A 20,548-nucleotide genomic window follows, 5' to 3' on the forward strand; every position below is an offset into this window, starting at 1 on the left:
TCTAATAGTTCCTGCTCATTTTCTACTTGAAGAACTGAATCATTTTCAAATAAATAAATATATTGAGTGTTTTGAATACCTCCCAGAAAGTTTTTTTTTTTGTATTATATTAAAAACTAACCTAACCTAAAAACTAACACCTAATTTCGATTTAAGGCCACGGTATCCCCATTTCTAAAGTTTGATAACTGAAATTGTCATTAAAAATAGTCTTCAACAGCAAGATTCAAGTTCATTTTCAGAAAAATTTTCAAAAAATTACTCGAAAAGAGTAACCTTTGTTCAATTTATCATACATATTAGATTTATAATATGTGCAGAAGGAACAATGAAAAAGCAATAAAGTGCTAAAATCAAAAATTTGATGATGATCCGCATCCGCGTGTGGTTAGGCTTTAGAAATCAGACAGACAACAATTAATTTCAATACAAATATAGCACGCACCCATCAGCACCCTCTTCTTTAATAATTTGAACTGCCCGTCTGCCCTTTATTAATTTTTGAATTTTGTGTTGTTGCTTTCAATGTGCGAAACTAAACCACCCAAGTCAATTGTTCAGGCTTTGTGTATATCTGAGTAGGTATAATATCTGAACTGAATGAAAGAATCATCATGTCATCTGCGTCATTTCTGAGATTATGAGTTATTAAATTGCATTTAAGTCGTTTCATTCTTTGGAAGAAATTTATCTTTTGCTTTCCCAAAACTCTTAACAAATAGGAATATGGCATTTATAATTTATTGGCGTCTCATTAATTTCAACAAACTAATCTCATATATCCTACTCGTATACATACATAAAATATGCACTTGGTCATGGTCATCCCCTCTATTTTCCTTTTTGATGCCATTAAGAAATCAATAGGTATCCCATAGAAATTATAATAATTGATTCTGAATATAATACCTACTCGGATTTAAACTTAAGTGAGTTCGTTTTGGGATTGTTGTATTGTCTCGAGACAGGGAAAATATTTAAGAGATTGGGATGGTAGCAAACAGAAGGTCCATGCAGACGTAAGAACTAAGATGGAAAAACAAACCCATGGAACTCTTCTTCTTCCTTTTTTTTTTTTTTTTTTTTCTCGGCGCTGTTATGATCTCGATGTCGAGGGGATCATAACTATCCCACGTAACTGCTTCACACTAGTGATCCGCCTGTGGGGTTCGCCGGGTTGACCTCAGAAATCGGCGGCAAGCCTCCCGGTTTTGTATTGTTCCATTTCTAAGGCCAACTGAATGCTGGTGGTTTTGCATTTGCTTGTACCAGGAGTTTTTAGGCCTACCTTTCTTTCTATTTCGTGTTGGAACGTTGTATGATATTGCTTTTTTGACGGGGTTCTCAGGATCTCTCCTTTGAACATGGCAATACCAACTGAGTCGGTCGTGTTCAATTTTTTGGGAGATGGTGTTTTTAACATGTGTGTGTTTAACCCATGGAACTCTAAGGTACATTAAAATAAAACAAAAATTCAACATTTTTCTGAAAGAAATTTAAGGTATAAGGCCGGATTTCCCCGACTCTTATCTAGATATTTTGTCAATCAAAACACCGTGTTGAAACTTATTTTGAAAAGTGAAAAGGATTAATTGTTTACTAAAAATGTTTCCTCAAGAACCGCACATCCGGAGACATTGCCAGACGAAGGCAAGGAAATTCATTCGAATAAATGTATGTATGTAGCTTTATAAACGTAGGAAGGTAGGTACTAGTGTCGTTCAAGGAAGCCAAAGCCGTGTTAACATTCTTTATGCTTTCAATTTAATGTCGTCCTTTTCAACCAATAGCTGTAATTAATTACGAGAATCTGTTTAATTGTTGGCAGTTATTATAAGTAATTTATTTCAACCCTTAAGTTTCATTAAATCACCCTCGTGTCTAAATAATATACATAGCTACCAGAGTTTGTGAATTTGGAATTCTATAAATAAAATTTGTGAGACTTAACGAACGTTCATATTAGAAAAGAACCAAACTAACGCAGTGTCTTTCTCTTGTGCAGTGCTTTCTTAGAGGAAATATATAATACCTGGAAGATGTCAAGGCCAAACGGCAAAAATTGTATAAAGGGTTGTTTTTGTGAAACTTGTTAAAATATGCTTGTATAGGTGTTAGGTGGGTAGGTATCTTTCAAATTATTTATTTCTCTTGTTAGGTAAGTGTAAAATCAGAGATAACTTTTGGAGTTTGCAGAAAGCTGGGAATGCTTAATTAAGGGCCATAGATCAAATGCAGTGATATGTATAAGATAAAACCTTTAGGGAAACTGTGTATTGGAGGGGAGCAAGTTATTTTTTTATTTAATAAAGAAACACAAGATAACAAATCAATATTTATCAAGTATAATGGTATTTAAGACACCACTAAGTTTCTCCTACTTGCTCCTTAGTTTAAGTTTAGTTGTTGTATACATTGCAACGAAAACGAAAATGTAAATGAAAATGAGATTTTACTTTCCACTTAGTTTTGTTTCAATTTAATTTAATCTTTTATTTTAATTTTAACTAAATTTTTTCTTTCATCTGCACCTTCATCTTCATCTTCATTTTCATCTTCATCTTCATTCTCATCTTCATCTTCATCTTCATCTTCATCTTCATCTTCATCTTCATTTTAATTTTAATTTTAATTTTAATTTTAATTTTAATTTTAATTTTAATTTTAATTTTAATTTTAATTTTAATTTTAATTTTAATTTTAATTTTAATTTTAATTTTAATTTTAATTTTAATTTTAATTTTAATTTTAATTTTAATTTTAATTTTAATTTTAATTTTAATTTTAATTTTAATTTTAATTTTAATTTTAATTTTAATTTTAATTTTAATTTTAATTTTAATTTTAATTTTAATTTTAATTTTAATTTTAATTTTAATTTTAATTTTAATTTTAATTTTAATTTTAATTTTAATTTTAATTTTAATTTTAATTTTAATTTTAATTTTAATTTTAATTTTAATTTTAATTTTAATTTTAATTTTAATTTTAATTTTAATTTTAATTTTAATTTTAATTTTAATTTTAATTTTAATTTTAATTTTAATTTTAATTTTAATTTTAATTTTAATTTTAATTTTAATTTTAATTTTAATTTTAATTTTAATTTTAATTTTAATTTTAATTTTAATTTTAATTTTAATTTTAATTTTAATTTTAATTTTAATTTTAATTTTAATTTTAATTTTAATTTTAATTTTAATTTTAATTTTAATTTTAATTTTAATTTTAATTTTAATTTTAATTTTAATTTTAATTTTAATTTTAATTTTAATTTTAATTTTAATTTTAATTTTAATTTTAATTTTAATTTTAATTTTAATTTTAATTTTAATTTTAATTTTAATTTTGATTTTAATTTTAATTTTAATTTTAATTAATAATTAATAATTTTAATATAATAAATTTGTATTATTTACAAGTTTATTTATGATTTTTTATTATTTTATATCCTTTAGCATTTATTTGATTAATTAATTTCATTAGCTGAAACTAATCGAACACCATTTGATTTTGCTGAATGGGAATCAGAATTAGTATCAGGATTTAATGTTGAATATTGAATTTATAATTTATAATAAATGTAAAAATTAAACGTCAAGCATTAACTAATCGTATTAAATTTTTCACAATTTCCACATTCAGCGGAAAAGTTTATCATTCTGTAGTTATGTTTTTTTTCCATTCTATTTTTGACAGTTCTACCAACTAATTTTTTTATGACATTTACCTTGTTTATGCTTTTTCATGAATTCCTCTAATGTTTAAATAGCCAAGTTAAAGCTTGTCGTGTTAAAAACTTGAACCAAGGCTAAACCACATTAATCTAGCTATTAATCTAAATCTAGTTTAAACTACATTTCAAAATAATTATCTTGTGTTTGAATTTTACCTAGTATTTGGAAAGCCCATTATTACTCGTTAAACCAATCTTAAATCTTAGTTGTAAATTCACCAAACGAGTGAAATTTTACTTATTAACTTTAACCCTCGACTGAACCTAAAATAAAACAAAACAACAAGTATGTTTAGCTATTCCCCGCTAGGTGTGCCCATGTTACCTCTAATTACCTGAACTACAATGGAACTGAACTAATGAAACAGATTCCACATTCCACAACAACATTTTTTTCAACTGTCAAAAGTTTGACATTTACCGCGCACATGGTGGTAAATTTTTTATTGAACAAAAATTTCTATCCTATTTTCGTATTGTGCTAAACTTAATTTTCATTTAATTAATTAAAATAAAACAAACTTAAAAAATGACTTCCTTAAGTCAACAATTAAGAAGACTTGCCGTCCCCCAGACATCAAATCTAGTAGATTTGAAAAAGCGACCATCTATCTTATTCGAGCCGGACGTAGCCGCTACCAAAGACAAGAAAACTATCTACGACTTGGGTTGCCAGGGAATCTCCGAATTAATTGCATTAAATAGTGCTTTCAAACAATTCGAAGACACTCTATTCGAACAGACTTCACTGAATGTCGAACGTGCTGTTGAAGATCCAGCTTTCAATGTTAAATTGAATAGAAATATAAAAAAGTTTTTCCATCATTTATCGCCGTATTTTATGCTCCGTTCATCACACCTCTGTCTCGAATGGTTGATCAGAAGATACATGGTTCACGAGTACAACAAAGATGATTTTGTTGCTCTCATTATTCCATACCACGAGACAAATATCTTTGTCAAGTGTGTACAAATTATGAAGATTAAAACTCCCTCAGACCCTTGGCATTTTTTGTATCCACTTCAAAGACCTGGAGTACCACTTCCAAAAAGTACAATATTTACCAGGGCTGGGGTTGAACCAAGTTTCCTTAAGTTTGTCTGCAATAATGTTGTAGATGCGACTAAGGAACTTGGCAATAGAGCGCCAACTTTGCAATGCCTGATTAACTTTTATTGCTCGGTTGTAATTGGGGCTCTTGAGAGTCGCAAACGGGTTGAGGAATGGCATATAACAAGTATATTGCCGTCTTTAATCAGAGGCATGAAGTCTGGAGTCACAGACTTTATCTCTGCGAGTTTTATGATTACAACTCAACTCGTCAATAAAACCCATTTAACCCCAAAGCTTCTTAACCAGTTAATTATTCATATTTGGAAAGTTGATTGTGAAGCATTACAAAATACATCGATTTTGCTTTTAAATTGGATTGCAAAGACCCACGTGGATGTCTTGACTCATTTCCCGCAGACAGGGTTTTTAGAATTTATCGAAAAGAAATGGGTGAATAATACAATCAACACTCTAAGTCGAGAAGGCATTTCAATGCTTTATCTTACGATTCCTTTAATCAATACTGCTTTTCAAATTTTGCAAAATGATATAGCCAATGCAGATACATGCAAACAATATATTGAGAATTTGTTGTATGAGGTTCAATTTACGAATCAATCGGCTAGGAAGATTATTAAGTAAGTATATAAATTGGATATGAGTTTTTGAGGAGAATTAATGTTTTGACTTTTAGATGCATTTTAATGGGACTTTCAGTAAAGAAGTCAGATGATAAGAAAGCACTTAAAGATGGAGATGTTATTGATTTGGAATCTGACGATGAGATGCCGTCGCAGGAGAATGTTATGCGATGGTTTACTAAAATCTTGGGAATCTTGGAACGTCAATATCCAAACGATATGGATGTAGTTATTAAAAAAGCAATGGAAGATGGGAGTGGAGCTAAATCAAAGAACGCAATTCAAGCTGTTCTGGGTAAGTGTTTAACAAATTGTAACAAATAATTTATAGTGCAACAATTTTCTTGCTTTTATTCGTGTTAAAGAAAAATGGCTCAAAGAGACCAAAAACAGTAGATTTTGAAAGTCCATATTTTATACAATTTTAGCCGTATTCAATTTTTGTGACCATTATGTTGAAAGATAAAATATTTTCTTTTTTCCGTTACATGTTCAATATCTATAAATGCTTAAAGGATAAAATTAGACTATTTAATAAAAACACCAAAAGTGTCATGTTTTTCTCTTTTTCGAAAAGTTTTTCAGTAGTTTTTTAAAATATTTTAATATTAATTTTTTTTAAAGGATACATATCGATAGGAAATTTAATTATCTACAAAAAATTACTTAATACAAATTTTCATATTCGGCTTCCTTTTCAAGTTATAGACGAAAACACAAAAAATAACAAAAAAAAAATCGAAAAGATTGATCGTTACAAAATTGATCATATCTTTATAACATATCCATAGATTTTGAAAAAAATTATCTTTTTATCTTTGCCAAAAAGTGTACTTCACATGAAAAATATAAAACTATGAGGATTCGCAAGGTTTTAGATTTTTTATGTCAGTAAGAAACTCTTTTTTTGCAAAACATTTTTTTTTACATAAGTGTTTTAATACAATGCACTTAAACGTTTGGAGTGACCCAAAAAAGTTATTCCAGTGTTTGTTGCTTATTTTATCAGCTTTCAGGAACCGGTTTTTTTGTTCAGATTAGTTGTTTATTACTCAAGATATAGCCCGAATACTAAGGTCTATTTTTTTCACTCGGAGTTGAACGAAACTTGAGAATTTTTAATATAAAAATTCTCAAGTTTCGTTCAACTCCGAGTGAAAAAAATGGATCTAAGTATGCTTGAAAAAAAAAAGAAAAAAAACTTTGAAAAATCATATCTCGAAAACCTATCCATAAATATTTTTTTAGATAAGATTTTCGAGTTTTCTGGGCTCAAATCTATACGAAAGGTATAACGGCACTTGGTGTCCAAAATTTTTTTATTTTTTTGTAAACTAGTGTAATTATTTCATTGAAATTGTTGCTTACGTTGTCATATCTTTTACATCCTTCGGATTAACCTAAAAGGTTTTCTTGATATTTAAACTAGATTTGTACAATTTCTATATTTTGTATACAAAGTGCGTAGAAAGGTGTGGAGTGAAGAACACTCAAGTGGCGTTGTGGTAAAATGTAAAATATTCAATTTTATTGAAGCTGAAGAACCATAATATTTACCTTATGAACAAAAAATGTTTTTTGCACATACATACATAACTCAGTAATAATAATAGGTACTTTTTTTTACAATAAAACTACTTTTCACAGTCCTTAATTTATTTGCTTAAGGAATGAAATCCCTCTTGCCGACAGCTTTTTCAATAACTTTTTATACAAAAATGAAAGCATTTATTGAAATTTGGAACAGTACATGATATTATTCACATTATGAAGTATTGATATAAGTTGACGCCTTGAGTTTGCGCCTGCAACGCCCTGGTGCAGAAAATTATTTATATTCAAAAGGGAATTTCTTTGTTATTAAAATATGTATGTAAATATGCATTGCATTTTGCATGAAACTATATATTTAGTAAAAAAGTTGAAAAATAAAAATTAACGACCAAAAAACAATGTTTTTTTATAAAAAAAAAAACAAACTAGCTAACCGCCACCCGCTTCGCTTAACAAAGGGGTTAAGTCATAAATGATAGTTTGCCAGAAAATGCGATTGAAGCTGAATCGATGAATTTTTGAGCATTGATTCTCTTATTTTTATAAGAAAGAGAAAAAGAGAGAAAAATGAGAAAAAAAAGAGCTTATTCTTATTTTATCAAAACCCGAAAAGTGCAATTTTATGACTTAACTTCTTTGTACCCGGCGGCAAAGAATTAAGCCTGTTTAAAAATAATTTAAAACCGAAAAAAAGAATTAGTTTATTGCAGTGAACATTTGTCAACTTATTCTTATGCTTTTTGTTTCGATAACATTTTTGGTTTTTCCATGTCTTGTAGTTCAAAGCACTTTTATGTTAGTTTACTTGTAGATTTTATGAGCAAGCTCTATATAAATTTAAAAAAAAATTTTGATATTGGGGAAGAGCCGACATCTAGGGCAAAATTTTGTTAAATGAACAAAAAAAATTGTTTGTTATTTGACTTTTTTTTGAAAAAAATAAAAATACAGTTTTATTGCAATCGATTTGAATATTACGTCTGCAAAGGTTAATCAAAATTTTTAGAGCCGTTTTTGAGTTATTTGGTATAACATGAAAAATTTGTATGGCAGGTACACTTTCTAAGCGAGATATACAAATACAAAACAAAAAAAACTTTCAGAATTCTATAAAAATCATCCACACAAAACCAATACTAACCCTATAGAGCAAGTTAAAAATCAGAGCAGATGGTTTTCTACTCACTTATCAATTATTGACCTTGCGCTTTTTTATTTACTAGCCGACCCTGCCCTCGAAATTCGAGCGCCAATTTCTTTATTTTTTTTTATTTGCAACAACTTTAAACACAATTATACCAAAATAGTTTCATTATTTTGTATAGTATTTGTTGTTGCGATTAACTACACTTTTTGAAGACAAAATACACAGGTATATATAATATACCTACTTTTTGATATTTTTTAAACCTGATTTAGATATTGTTGAACTACGTTTTAACTGCACTTAACTACGTAAAAAAAGTATCGAAAAAGAAAATTCAAAGTGTAATCGCCTTAATGCATTGTGTTTGCACCTTGCATTTTGCGATTCAATTCAACCTGTTTCATGTTCCAATCATTCAAATTCCATCATTCAATCATTCAACTTCCACCAACTTCACTCAAATTTGTCATTCACATCATTGTATACTTTGTAGGTTCTCGTCTTAGCTTAGCTTGTAGAAGTTTAAATTTCCGGAAGGGAGAGGGCGTTATTTATCGCACTTCCAGTTTGGAATGATATTTGTGGTAAGGTTTCCATTAAAATTTTAATGAATGCGTTCAGATACTTATTAATGATTAAAGATAGGTTCACATTTATTAAAGGTGCGTTCACAACAACATCGCACAACAACGTTTTTTTCATGTTAAAGCCATAACTACAATGACCTAAAAAGTGAAAAAGTGGGAAATTTACAATAGTTAAAAAAATTTATTTCTTTCAAGCTCCATTTGTTTTTGAAAAAAAAACTACAAAAATTGTTTTTCAAACCAAAAAATAAGCTTTCTGCATCATTATTTTTAATTTTTTGGTCGAAAAAACTATCACAAAATGAGTTTGAAAATGTTGACTTATTGACTTTTTGCATAAAGTGGCTTTTACCTACAATTTCTCAAAAAGTGAAAAAGTACAAAAGTGAAAATTTTCAAACACATTTTTGTATGGTTTTTCGGGCTAGAAAATTAAAACAAAAAATGCGGAAACTATATTTTTTTTTGTATAAAAACAATTTGTTAAAGGTATAACCACAATGGCCTAAAAAGTGAAAAAGTGTGAAATTTACAGAGGTAAAAAATTTTTATTTCTTTGTAGCGCTATTTTGTTTTTGGGAAAACTACAAAAATTGTTAGAAGAGGTTTGTGTATTTTCATACTTGCAGGCAGCTGCTTGTGTAATCAATTTATATTGAGGAATTTGAATGAACAACAACAACTTGTGTGTGTTACAACCATTGTTTTTTAAACCAAAAAATAAGCTGGAAGGTATAAGGAAGAAAAAAGACGTTTTTGTTAGTTTTCCCTGAACCTCATAAGAAAAACGCTTTGCCATGCGGCGATAAAATATTAGTGACTTTTATTCAAAAATGTAAACGTCTAAAAGTGAAAACTTGGTAAAATGGTAAAGGAACTGTCAAAGTCAGCTATTACATGAAGCCTCAAGAGGCTTGACTCTTTTTTCGAATTTTCTTTTGATACACAGCCACACAAAAAAAAAAATAAAAGTTCTGACCTGGGGTTGCGACTAAGTTTTTCATATAGTTTTTCAGTTTTTGGGTCGCTGAAACCGAATCCGAAGTCCGTTTTGCCCCATCACGTCAGGTTTTCGAGATAACCTCAAAAAATGTCACGAAAACAAAAAAAAATTTTCTCTGATCTGGATGTGCGAATATGTTAATCATATAGTTTTTGGATCGCTGAATCCAATTTGGTTCGATAAAGCTTTACAGATGCAATTGTTGCTTCTTTAAAGCATTAAAGAAGCAAAATTGTTAGGGCAGCCACACAAAAAAATATAAAAGTTGTGACCTGGGATTGCGACTAAATTTTTCATATAGTTTTTGGGTCGCTGAAACCGAATCCGAAGTCCGTTTTGCTCCATCACGTCAGGTTTTCGAGATAACCTCATAAAATGTCACGAAAACAAAAAAAATGTTTCTTTGATCTGGAATATGTTAATCATATAGTTTTTGGATCACTGAATCCAGATTCGAAGTCAATTTCGCCCTATCACGTCAGGTTTCTGAGATATCCTCAAAAAAATGTCAAAACCAAAAAAACTAAATTTCTTATCTGGGGTTGCATCTAGGTTTTTCATATAGTTTTTGGGTTGCTAAAACCGAATTCGAACTCTATTTTTTCGTATCGAAAACCTGACGTGATGGAGCAAAACGGACTTCGGATTCGGTTTCAGCGACCCAAAAACTATATGAAAAATTTAGTCGCAATCCCAGGTCAGAACTTTTATATTTTTTTGTGTGGCTGCCCTACTAACAATTTTGCTTCTATAATGCTTTAAAGAAGCAACAATTGCATCTGTAAAGCTTTATCGAACCAAAATTGTTTGTCGGGTGTGTAATCATTCTGTTAGGCGCGTACTATTACACGATGCCTCTTGAGTCAAGGACTCAAATTTGACATTTATCTTTTGAATTAAAATTTGTTGTTGTTGTATTGCACCAAGAAGCAAAAAGAAATGTGAGCGAATGATGAAAAAAGAAAAAGTGGAAAAAGAAACGTCAAAAAAGAGTCTCGGACTCACGACCCACGACTCTCCGGTCGGATAATTTTTTCTTTCATCTTTTTTCTCTTTTGCACTCTTGAGGCTTCATGTAATTGCTGACAAATTCTGATGTTCTTTCAAGAGAGAAAAGGACGAAAATAGATTTCATTGGTATCAAAAGTGTTTACAAAAGATTGGATCTAGTAATAGACTCGATTTTAATAGAATTCGATTTTAACAAAAAAATTCATGGTAATATAACAAACATCTTACTTCTAAACTTAGATAACTAAAACAATGAAAGTTAACCATAGTTTACATGCGATCTTAAAACAACGCACCAATGTGAACCCACCTTAATGTTTTTTGATTTTCGCTGAATGCTTTCATTCAGTCATGAATGACATTTTATTCCAGTCCATTGGAAGTTTTCCAACAAATATTTCCAGTTGTTTTTGTTTTGCTTTGTTGTTTTTTTTTTTTTTTTTACTAAAATATCGAATTTTATTTTAATCAATTTACCTATTTCGGCTAATAAAAACTTTAAAAATTATGCATTCTGCACATCTAGGGAACATTTGCTTTCGGTCGGTATATAATTTATGCCCCTTCGGTTTTTGTGGGCCGCGTAGTTTGTACCACAAAAATCGCGTTCGCCGTTTTATTATATGATTTGTATAGCGAATGCTATAACTGATAACGTAGCTTTTATCAGATTTGCCATCAACTTCTTTTCAAAGTTTAGATTGATTGATATTCTGAAGCATTATAATTGGCGCTCTTTTTTTCGGCGCTGAATAATGTGGTGGCAGTCCTGGTAACCCAAAGAATTCAAAAACGCCCTCGTTTTCATTTTGTAATTTTGTCAACCGATTTGTAGGCAAATTTTACCCCACTATAACATAAATTTGAATGGATAGTTCTATTTTGTGTTAAATTTACCCACAAATGAGTTATTTAACGAAACCGAACCGACTTCTATTTTATTTAGCGATTCTCTATTTCTCCCAACAAATTTTAAATATAATGAGGAGATGTGCCCTTGATTATGAAAGTGGACTAAGTCACTTTTTGCATTGTTAAAAGAAAAACTTACATAACAATTTTCTTATAACGATTTAATTGTATTTCTTTTATAAAATCACTGAAGGAGCAATAATGAAGTTAATTTACTGCAATTTTGCTTTCAAATAAACTTAACCCTTTAAATAATAATTATTTTTAGGCTCGATTTGATCGTGGGCACATATTACTTCAAACAAAAATAAATATTGCAACGCGTAAAATGGAATTTACTGACTACCTTATTACTTATTTTAGTGGGGCTATAAATGTTTTGTTATAAATCATAACTTATGAGTAACTTCTTGTTTAAGACTTTAGACGACAAATTAAAAACAAAATAAAATTGATCACGTTAAGGGTTCTTAAATCCTAACTAAATAAAAAATAACATTATTATGTTTTGCGCTTTTTGACTTAAAAATATTAAACAACTAAATAAATTTCACGTCTAAAGAAGTTTATCACAACCCAATGCTTTTCATAGTTTTTAAATATCATTTCAAAATGTCGAGATCTCCTCCTCAATAAACAAATTTCAAATTCGGAGCAGCGATTTTCAGCTTCATACAATCGGCAAAGGTTGACAAAAGTCACCAGCCTATAGCATCATGACACCGCCAATTATTTATTTTTCTTGACTCCCTCGCAAAACCTTCAAGGTACAATCTATGGTGACAATTGACTTTTTGTGCGCCATTGTGCTCTCATCCCACACAATAATCTGAAATTGTTGCAAAACTTTGGCCATTGCCGACGTTTTTTAAGTATTACATGTAGATGTTTTATTAAGCTGCATATTTTAAGGCAATTTAGGTGATAATAACATGGTAATAACTTATCAATTCCAGATGAAGCCAGTGCCAATGCTATTTTTTTATTTAAAAATATAGGAACTACCATTCTGATTGATCACACCTTGGCTGATGGTTGATCTTGATCATTTAACTTCTTAACTAATTAGTTTGCACAAACATTCGCAATTAAGTTGAGTAACTTGTTTGAAAGCTATTAGATTTGGAAATGAGAAGAAAAATTTCCAACAAAGAGAAAAACTTGCTTCAAAGTTGAAATGAGCATTAACACTCTTTATTTGCACACGCCAGAGTTATTAAAATGCATCTTTGAAATTATTGAATAAATAACACAACAAAAATAGTGCAAGCTAAATACAAAAGTCCGATTTGGGTGATTTTTTTGTTTGAAAGTTATTACATATTATTTTATTTTTATACAGACCATCTACATATTAATACCTTTCGAACAAAAAAAAAAACTACCAAAATCTGACCAGCCAACGCGAGTTTATCGACCACACACACTTAATCAACAGCAAAATGTTCTGCTTTCTGACCAAGTCGATGTCGTTGTAAAACCCTTACAGCTCATGGTTGTATCTTCTCCACCACTCCACATTACCTGAAAGATCTTTCCTTCAAAGCAACCCAGAAGGTTTTCATCCGCTCTTGTAAATATTCATGTTGACGAAGTTGAAAGGACCCTACTAATAGCGGTCGATCAGGTCGTTGTCAAAAAATTCTAGGCGATTAGACAAGACCCCCGACAACATTTTATATGGAATATTGTAGATGCGGCATATTATGCCGATTTCCATTCATTGCGCACACTTTCTTCCAACCATATATTATAGCTGAGTTAGTGTATGCTTCTGACCAGATCACCTCCAGCTGATCCTCACCAGCAGCTTAACGTAATTTAAATCTTAAGATATCTATTTTCATATGTTATCAATTTACCCCCATATCCCCCTCAACTTTAACTCAAATTATTCTTCAAATTGAAGTTAATAGACAAAATTATTTGATCCCCTGCGACTTGCACATTTCTGCATCTCATCTTTAATCAATTTAATTTCTTTAGGTTCTTATCTATATATTACTACAAAATCTTTATTTAACTAAATTTTATTTTTTTTTTTTCTTATTTTAGCTCTACGTTATAAATTCCTCAATGAAAACACATCATCAATATTTGAAAATATTTACCACAACAATCCTAAAATTCGAGCCATTTCTATTAAAGAAATTGTCAGCCAAATAAACAAAAAGAAATATGACCCTCAGAACTACAATCTCTTAAAAGAGGTCCTAGCTGATCGCATCAATGACGACAGTGAAAAAGTTGTAGAAGAGATTCTTAAAATACCCACCAATGTATGTGTAGACATTCTTGGAATTCAAACGTTTGTTGACAATATCATTAAAATACTTGACAAAGCAACAACCAATCCCGATAATTGGGCATATCTTCAAACTCCAGCATTACTTCATTTAACATCGAAAACTTTAGTTGAAAACTTTGACACAAATGTAATTCTTCTAGCCGTTACAAGATTTCTAATTCCAATTAAAATTAACCAAGAAAATTCCAATTACATCAAATTAATCCTAAGAAGTTCATTGGCTGATAAAAAACCATTTTTCCGAACTCTAATTGAACGAAAAAATGACATAAAATTCGATTTGGTTAATTTCAAACAAGATTTTCTAAATGTTTTATCATTATCAAATGATACACCTCGGGCCGAAGACTTGGTCGAATCTATGGAAAAGAATGGAGAAAACTATATTAAAACACCAGCTCAAATGTCTCATTTTCTTATTATAGTCACAGCATGTTTCAAAACGAAGAATGATATAGAAAATGCCTTCAAAATTTATGATTTCACAATGAAGCAATGTCTCCAATTCAGAATTGCACTCTCAACAGATAAAGAGCAAAACCTCTTCAATAACGTTCCGTTGCAAAATTTTACCGAATTCCTCGATAGCATTGTTCGAGGTACAAATTTTGAGAACTTACACGATTGGAAATCCGATTCAAAATCATTGCAATTGTTCTTGAGCATTTTTAGTGTCTTAACCACAAAAGGATTTTCACCAAAATTGGATAAAAATGAAAAGCTTGAATGGACCAAGAGCTTAAGGAATATTTTCCATTCACTTTTTCCAACAACTAAACAAAAACTAAGCTTCTTGTCTCAGTTTTTAATATACGAGACCCTAAATGGCGTTGAAAACTACACTGAAACTCGCATCCGAGCTCTGCGATTGCTTGAAGTTGTTCTGAGAGGAGGACATGTTGAAGGAAACGACATAGATCTGCGTTTCATTCTGAAGACTATTGTGGCATTAAGTAGTCCATTAGCAACAGTTCGTGAATGTGCAGTGGACATTCTGCAAGCAGCAAAGGGTTTCAATGAAAATCTCTCAAATTTAATTGGAAACATTATTGAACGCAATGAAGAGATTCACTTTGATGCCGAACAAATTCCCTTGATTCTCTTTACAATTCTTACCAGTAAGCGTAACACATCAGATAATGCATTGATTAACGACATTTTGAACATTATTGACGATCCAGCTGAATATATTGAATTCAAGTCTAAAGTCTTTGAAATTCTCAAGCACATCAAAAGTGTAGACATTTTGAATTCCATGATTCCTGCAGCCTTATCGTCATTGGATAACATTCAAACAGTTGGCAATATCAAGATCCTTGATGAAGCTACCGCTAACATCTTTAGATCAGTTATAATACGATTTGATGAGAAATGTATACGCGAAGTGATAACAGCAAATCCAAAAGCATGGCAACTAATCGAGCGTTCCATTAAAATGACTAAAGTCTTTTTGAACTTGAACGGAAAGCTGACTCCAGTGCCTTCTATAACATTGCAAATCCTAGAAGAAGAAAACTACAATCAATTGCCTAATGAATACAAAATTAAACTTTTAAAACTTATTATCGAGACCATATCACTTTCGGACAATGATACTCTCTTTTTGGATGTAAACAAAGCTCTCAAAAAGTGCACTCTGGATTGCAAACATGTTTTGCCACTTCTCGAGGCTATGATCAATAATAAAAATGAAAATGAGGAACTACAAAAGAAAAAAAGACCAGTATCTAGGGCAACTGCAGCACTCGACAACAGCCTATTGAACTCCAATCATTGGAAGGAGGGTATAGTGCTTTTGGAAATTCTGGAAAATAAAAAGAAACTTCAAAATACACAAGTCTTGATTCCAGTTCTATTTGATACTCTTAAACGATGCCTGGATATGGAAATCCAATCAACAGCTGAATACTCGAAACAACTTATTCTTTCAGCTCTTTTGCACTGCTGCCAAAAGTCTAAAGCAGAAAATCTCCTAAATACAATTTCTGAAAGCACATTCAGAATTGATTTGATTGTACAATGCATTCGAGTGACACAAAATCCACAAACCCACTATAATGCCCTGCTGTTTCTTTCCCACTGTGCTATCCTCTTCCCACAACAAGTATTGCATAACTTAGTCGATATCTTTACCTTCATGGGATCTTCAATTACTAGACACGATGATGCATTCAGTTTCCAAATTATATCGAATATTGTCGAATCAATCATACCGATTCTGGTGGGAGACAACAAGTCCAAGGTTGATAAAAATAAACGGGTTGTCCCTGTTTTGAAAATTTTCTCTGATATTCTATTAGATGTCCCAGAACACCGAAGGACACCCCTCTACACCAAACTACTATCAATTTTGGGTGCTGAAGAATATTTCTGGCTATTCCTTTGTGTTGTCTTTGAATCCCATGTCATTAGTGAAGCAAAGAACAAGTCGAACAAGTCCACTTCGGCTGGAGAGAAACTTCCAAAGCGAATAGAAGTAGTTTTGAAATTATTAAATGAATTCAGCACAACTGTATCCATTAAAACCTGTATTTCACTGCTGGATTATGTGAAAAGGCTTCCAATGGATAAAGATAAAGAAGGTACCACAACCGTACAATCAACTTTAGAAGACAACGATTTGTTTAATGTGAAAACAAGAGATGCCAAGCAACTTCGACACTACAAATATTTGATTCTCCAGTTTGTGTCCACATTTACTTCGTCAGTTGACTTTTTAACAGCCATTTCCATTCTTACTGAAGACGAAATCAGACAAAACAAATCCCTCTATCAACATTTAATTATAAAAACTTTGAGTTATATTCCAGATGTGACTCAGGCTATTGAGAAAAGCAAAGACAATACTCAAGTTAAGTTTTGGAAAGTCATTCTACACCATTGTTACGATGCTTTGGATAATATAATCTCGCTACTATCGCCAGATATGTTCTTAATTGCTGTTTTCAATTTAATGCAACACAAAATGCTAACCATACGCAAGAAAGTTATTGAACTTCTTATTGGCAAATTACAAAAGAATAGTAATTATTTCATAGATTGTGTCGACGAAAATGTACTGAATGTATTAAACTCTTTATGCGAAGCAATTGGAGCTATAGCTCCCAAAGATCTTAGCAAGAACTCACCAGCACCGGTTGGAAATGAAACCATTTTGGTGCAACAAGTTGCATTGATTGCAATCAAATTACTTTCCAAAATGTTTGCCCTAAAGCACAAGGAACAATTTAAGAATATTTTAGAACACTTGACTGAAATTACCAAGAAACGTGCTCGCTTGTCGAAGGTTATTATAGCAACGGTAATTTTAACTCTTGTTGAGGTAATTTCAAATTTGAAAGTACATGGAGTTGTACATCTGCCGAAGTTTATGCCGCATGTGGTTGATGCGTTACAAGATCAATCAAGTATTTTGCAAAATCAAGCACCGGATAATGTTTGTATTGCATTGATAACGGGTGTTCAAAAGCTATTTGAAGCAATGCCCTTGTTCTTGGGCCCGTATGTTGTTGGGATAGTGAGTGCATTGAGTACGATTTGGTTCCGGACAAAACAGGGAGATAATGAGCAAGAGCAAAAGAGATTGGCTACCATTAGTAAGCTTGAATCAATTTGGAAGAAGATTGCAACTGAAGTACCGGCACGGATTTTAATACCAAACTGTGAGAAGGCATATTACTCACTCATGAGTGAGGGAAATTTCCCGAGTATAAGTTATCTGATGAAGCTTTTCTTTGAGTGTGTTTCGAATGCAAGTAATTCGGATTTGTCGGCTGTTCAACTAGAACTTACTAATTTCTTCTTGAAATGTTTGGAATTCCGTGCGCAGATGAGTAGTTCTGGCGGCTCTACAAGCATGGATGACATCTGTACGACTGAAATGGAAATAATAAATGCATTTGTTGCATGGATATTGAAACTTTCTGAAAGTTCCTTCAGACCGGTGTACAAGAAAGTCTACGATTGGGGCTTTGAGAAAGACGGTCCTAAAGAAAGAGTTCTTACATATTTCATTCTGAATAAGTGTATATCGGATTCGTTGAAATCATTATTTGTCTTGTTTTCATCTGATTTCATACAAGATGCAGCACAACTTTTAAGTACTTGCAACACTTCGAAAAGTCCCGTGTTATACTTTGAAAACTCTGATCAACTCAATGTTGAATTGTTGAAAAATATTCTTAGTACATTGGGTAACATTTTCCTGTATGACACCAAGGGTTTTTCAAATTCTCATCGTTTTGATATTCTTATGCAGCCTATTGTTGATCAAATGGAAAATAAATTGATTCTTGAGAATGAAGAACTTCAACAGATTCTTTTGTTGTGCACTGGACAACTTGCTGTTGCTGTGTCGAGTGATGTTTTATGGAAGCAATTGCATTATCAAATTTTATTAAAAACTAGATCGAATGTCCCTGAAGTGAGGATATTAGCGTTTAATTGTTGTGTGGAGCTGGCTAGGAAACTTGGCGATGATTTTACATCACTTTTGCCCGAAACGGTGCCATTTGTTGCGGAACTGTTTGAAGATGAAAATGCGCTTGTTGTGAAGAATTCAAGAAGAGCCGTTCAAGAATTGGAAACTATTCTTGGTGAATCGTTACAAAAATATTTGTAGAGTTTTTATCTTAAAATAGTTTATAGCCTGTCTAAGATAACAATAAAGCTGTCATGTTGATTCACACATGTATAATTGTTAATAATTTTATTTTTATGAATAAGCAGCACGTGATAGTGAATTATTGTACTGATGCTTCAAATTAAAGTCAATTAGCAAGTAAGTATTTAGTGTTTGGAGCAAAATAAAAGAATGTTTCTAATTATTCCGTTATTATTGTACTATGAGGTATTGACTGTGATGGAAAATATGGGGGGTATGGGTAAAATTGTGTTTAAGTTTTTTTTGATGGTGGAGCTTAAAACCTAAACATGCCCAAGCCATAGAGTGGGAATAAATTCATAATTGTTTTTGTTAATTTATTTCGAAAATTTACAAATTAGACCAAATCTGCTGACTTGGTAATCCTTGGGGTGTTGTCCAATCGATAGGTGCACAAAAACAAATGATATCATTTGGTAGGGAATGCATGTTTTTATTTCAGTGAAGATAAAAGCAATTTGAAGTTTGAACTCGGAAATTCTAAAATATCAATTTTCTGAAGATAATACCTACCCTTTTCTATTCAATATTCCAAATTTGGTACAGAAATAATTATCGAAAACAAGATCTTACTTTTAAAATAAAAAAATGTTTTTTTCAACTGCTTTCATCTGTAGCTGTCAAAAAACTGTTTTCTTGATTTTTGACTTTCTAGTAAACAACTTAATCGAATTCAACGTACATTTTCGTGTAGAAATAACTAATAGTCCAGTAATTTTAGGTTTTATCTGCGGAAAAATTCCTACTGGGCTGAATTTTGGTATACAGCTTAATGACGGCTTTATTATGAAGATGTGAAAAATCGACATTGATATTGTGTCCGCGTTAAGAGTTATAGGGGTCAAAAGGTCGCGAATATCTCGCGACCTATTGATCGGAGGTCATCAAAGGTTATATAAAAATTGATGGTCGTGAAATTATCTACAACATATGCCCAACACATTTTTCTGTAAGATGAACCGTTTTGCGAGTAGAGCGCAGAGAAGGTGACTAGATTGCACTCACATACGAAAAAATACATATTTTTGGTTTATTTTGCTTGATTTTTGAGGTTTTTATCGAAGTAGCTTAATTATTTTTAGTTTTATTAACTTATCTTATTACGTAAATACGAATTAACTAAAAAAAAATAAAAATGTACACCTTGGGATAAAAAATATTATGCAAAAGGGGGAACCACGTTTTTTGGAAATGTTGTATGTTTCCCTTTTTTGTACAATAAGTGCCTTCATTATTAAGAACACACTTTTTTAACACAGTTCAATTTTAGTTTTGAGCTTGTTATCAATTTTCCAAACATGAATTCCATAGAAAATGTCGTTTGGAGCTTCTCAAGAGAAAAGTTGCAGAATACCTTATAACAGTAGGTACATAAATCGTATGTACTTCAACGTTGTTAATATTCTTATTATGCATAATTCGTTTTAAGTTCAAAACTTAAAAAACCAAATTTTAGAATTAATTTTGTTCATAAAAAAAAATTAATTTCAAGCTTTTAATTTTTTTTTAATAAAAAGCTCTTAAATTCAAATACCTACACTTTCAACACATAAGAGCAAATACTTGCGACACAGTCGTTTATTTTAAAATAAAAAAATTGTTATTATAATCAAATCCAATGACGAATTAAAGGTCTGTACCGATTTCAGCCTGGTGTTAATTTAGTTCAGGGAGATATGTAGCTATTTTTACTGGACTATAATATTTTTGCACTTCTCACAAGCTGTTCATTTTTAATTTAATTGCTGTATGGGCACTATAATACGAGATAACAATCTAACATGAAATTTCTATGACACTAACCTAGCCAAAGGAGTAAAAGAACAAAGGCAGTGGTGGCAAGGTCATGAGCATATGAACAAGAATGCTACGACCCGGAATGTTTGCTTTCATCACTAATGGGGTTATTCATTGGTAAATAGAGATTATTAA

The 20,548-nt window shown here is 31.0% G+C and overlaps 1 protein-coding gene across 1 annotated transcript; it reads left to right on the top strand.

Moving 5' to 3' along the window:
* Nucleotides 1-4,150: 4,150 nt before the first annotated feature.
* LOC129921024 (HEAT repeat-containing protein 1 homolog) lies at nt 4,151-18,642 on the top strand. The gene is made up of 3 exons (XM_056002639.1): nt 4,151-5,428; nt 5,485-5,726; nt 13,701-18,642. Exons 1-3 carry the CDS (start codon nt 4,266-4,268, stop codon nt 18,572-18,574), a joined length of 6,279 nt encoding a protein of 2,092 aa, XP_055858614.1. The 5' UTR covers nt 4,151-4,265; the 3' UTR covers nt 18,575-18,642.
* The last annotated feature ends 1,906 nt before the right edge of the window (nt 18,643-20,548 follow it).

The sequence above is a fragment of the Episyrphus balteatus genome, chromosome 1 (genome assembly GCF_945859705.1).
Source record: "Episyrphus balteatus chromosome 1, idEpiBalt1.1, whole genome shotgun sequence".
NCBI classification, from domain to species: domain Eukaryota; kingdom Metazoa; phylum Arthropoda; class Insecta; order Diptera; family Syrphidae; genus Episyrphus; species Episyrphus balteatus.

What these genes read in the sequence shown, in the direction of transcription:
- LOC129921024 (XM_056002639.1), top strand. Translation starts at nt 4,266, where the DNA reads ATGACTTCCTTAAGTCAACAATTAAGAAGACTTGCCGTCCCCCAGACA. An exon ending in TCGGCTAGGAAGATTATTAA is followed by an intron (nt 5,429 to 5,484) that starts GTAAGTATATAA and finishes TTTGACTTTTAG; the next exon opens with ATGCATTTTAATGGGACTTT. An exon ending in CGCAATTCAAGCTGTTCTGG is followed by an intron (nt 5,727 to 13,700) that starts GTAAGTGTTTAA and finishes TTCTTATTTTAG; the next exon opens with CTCTACGTTATAAATTCCTC.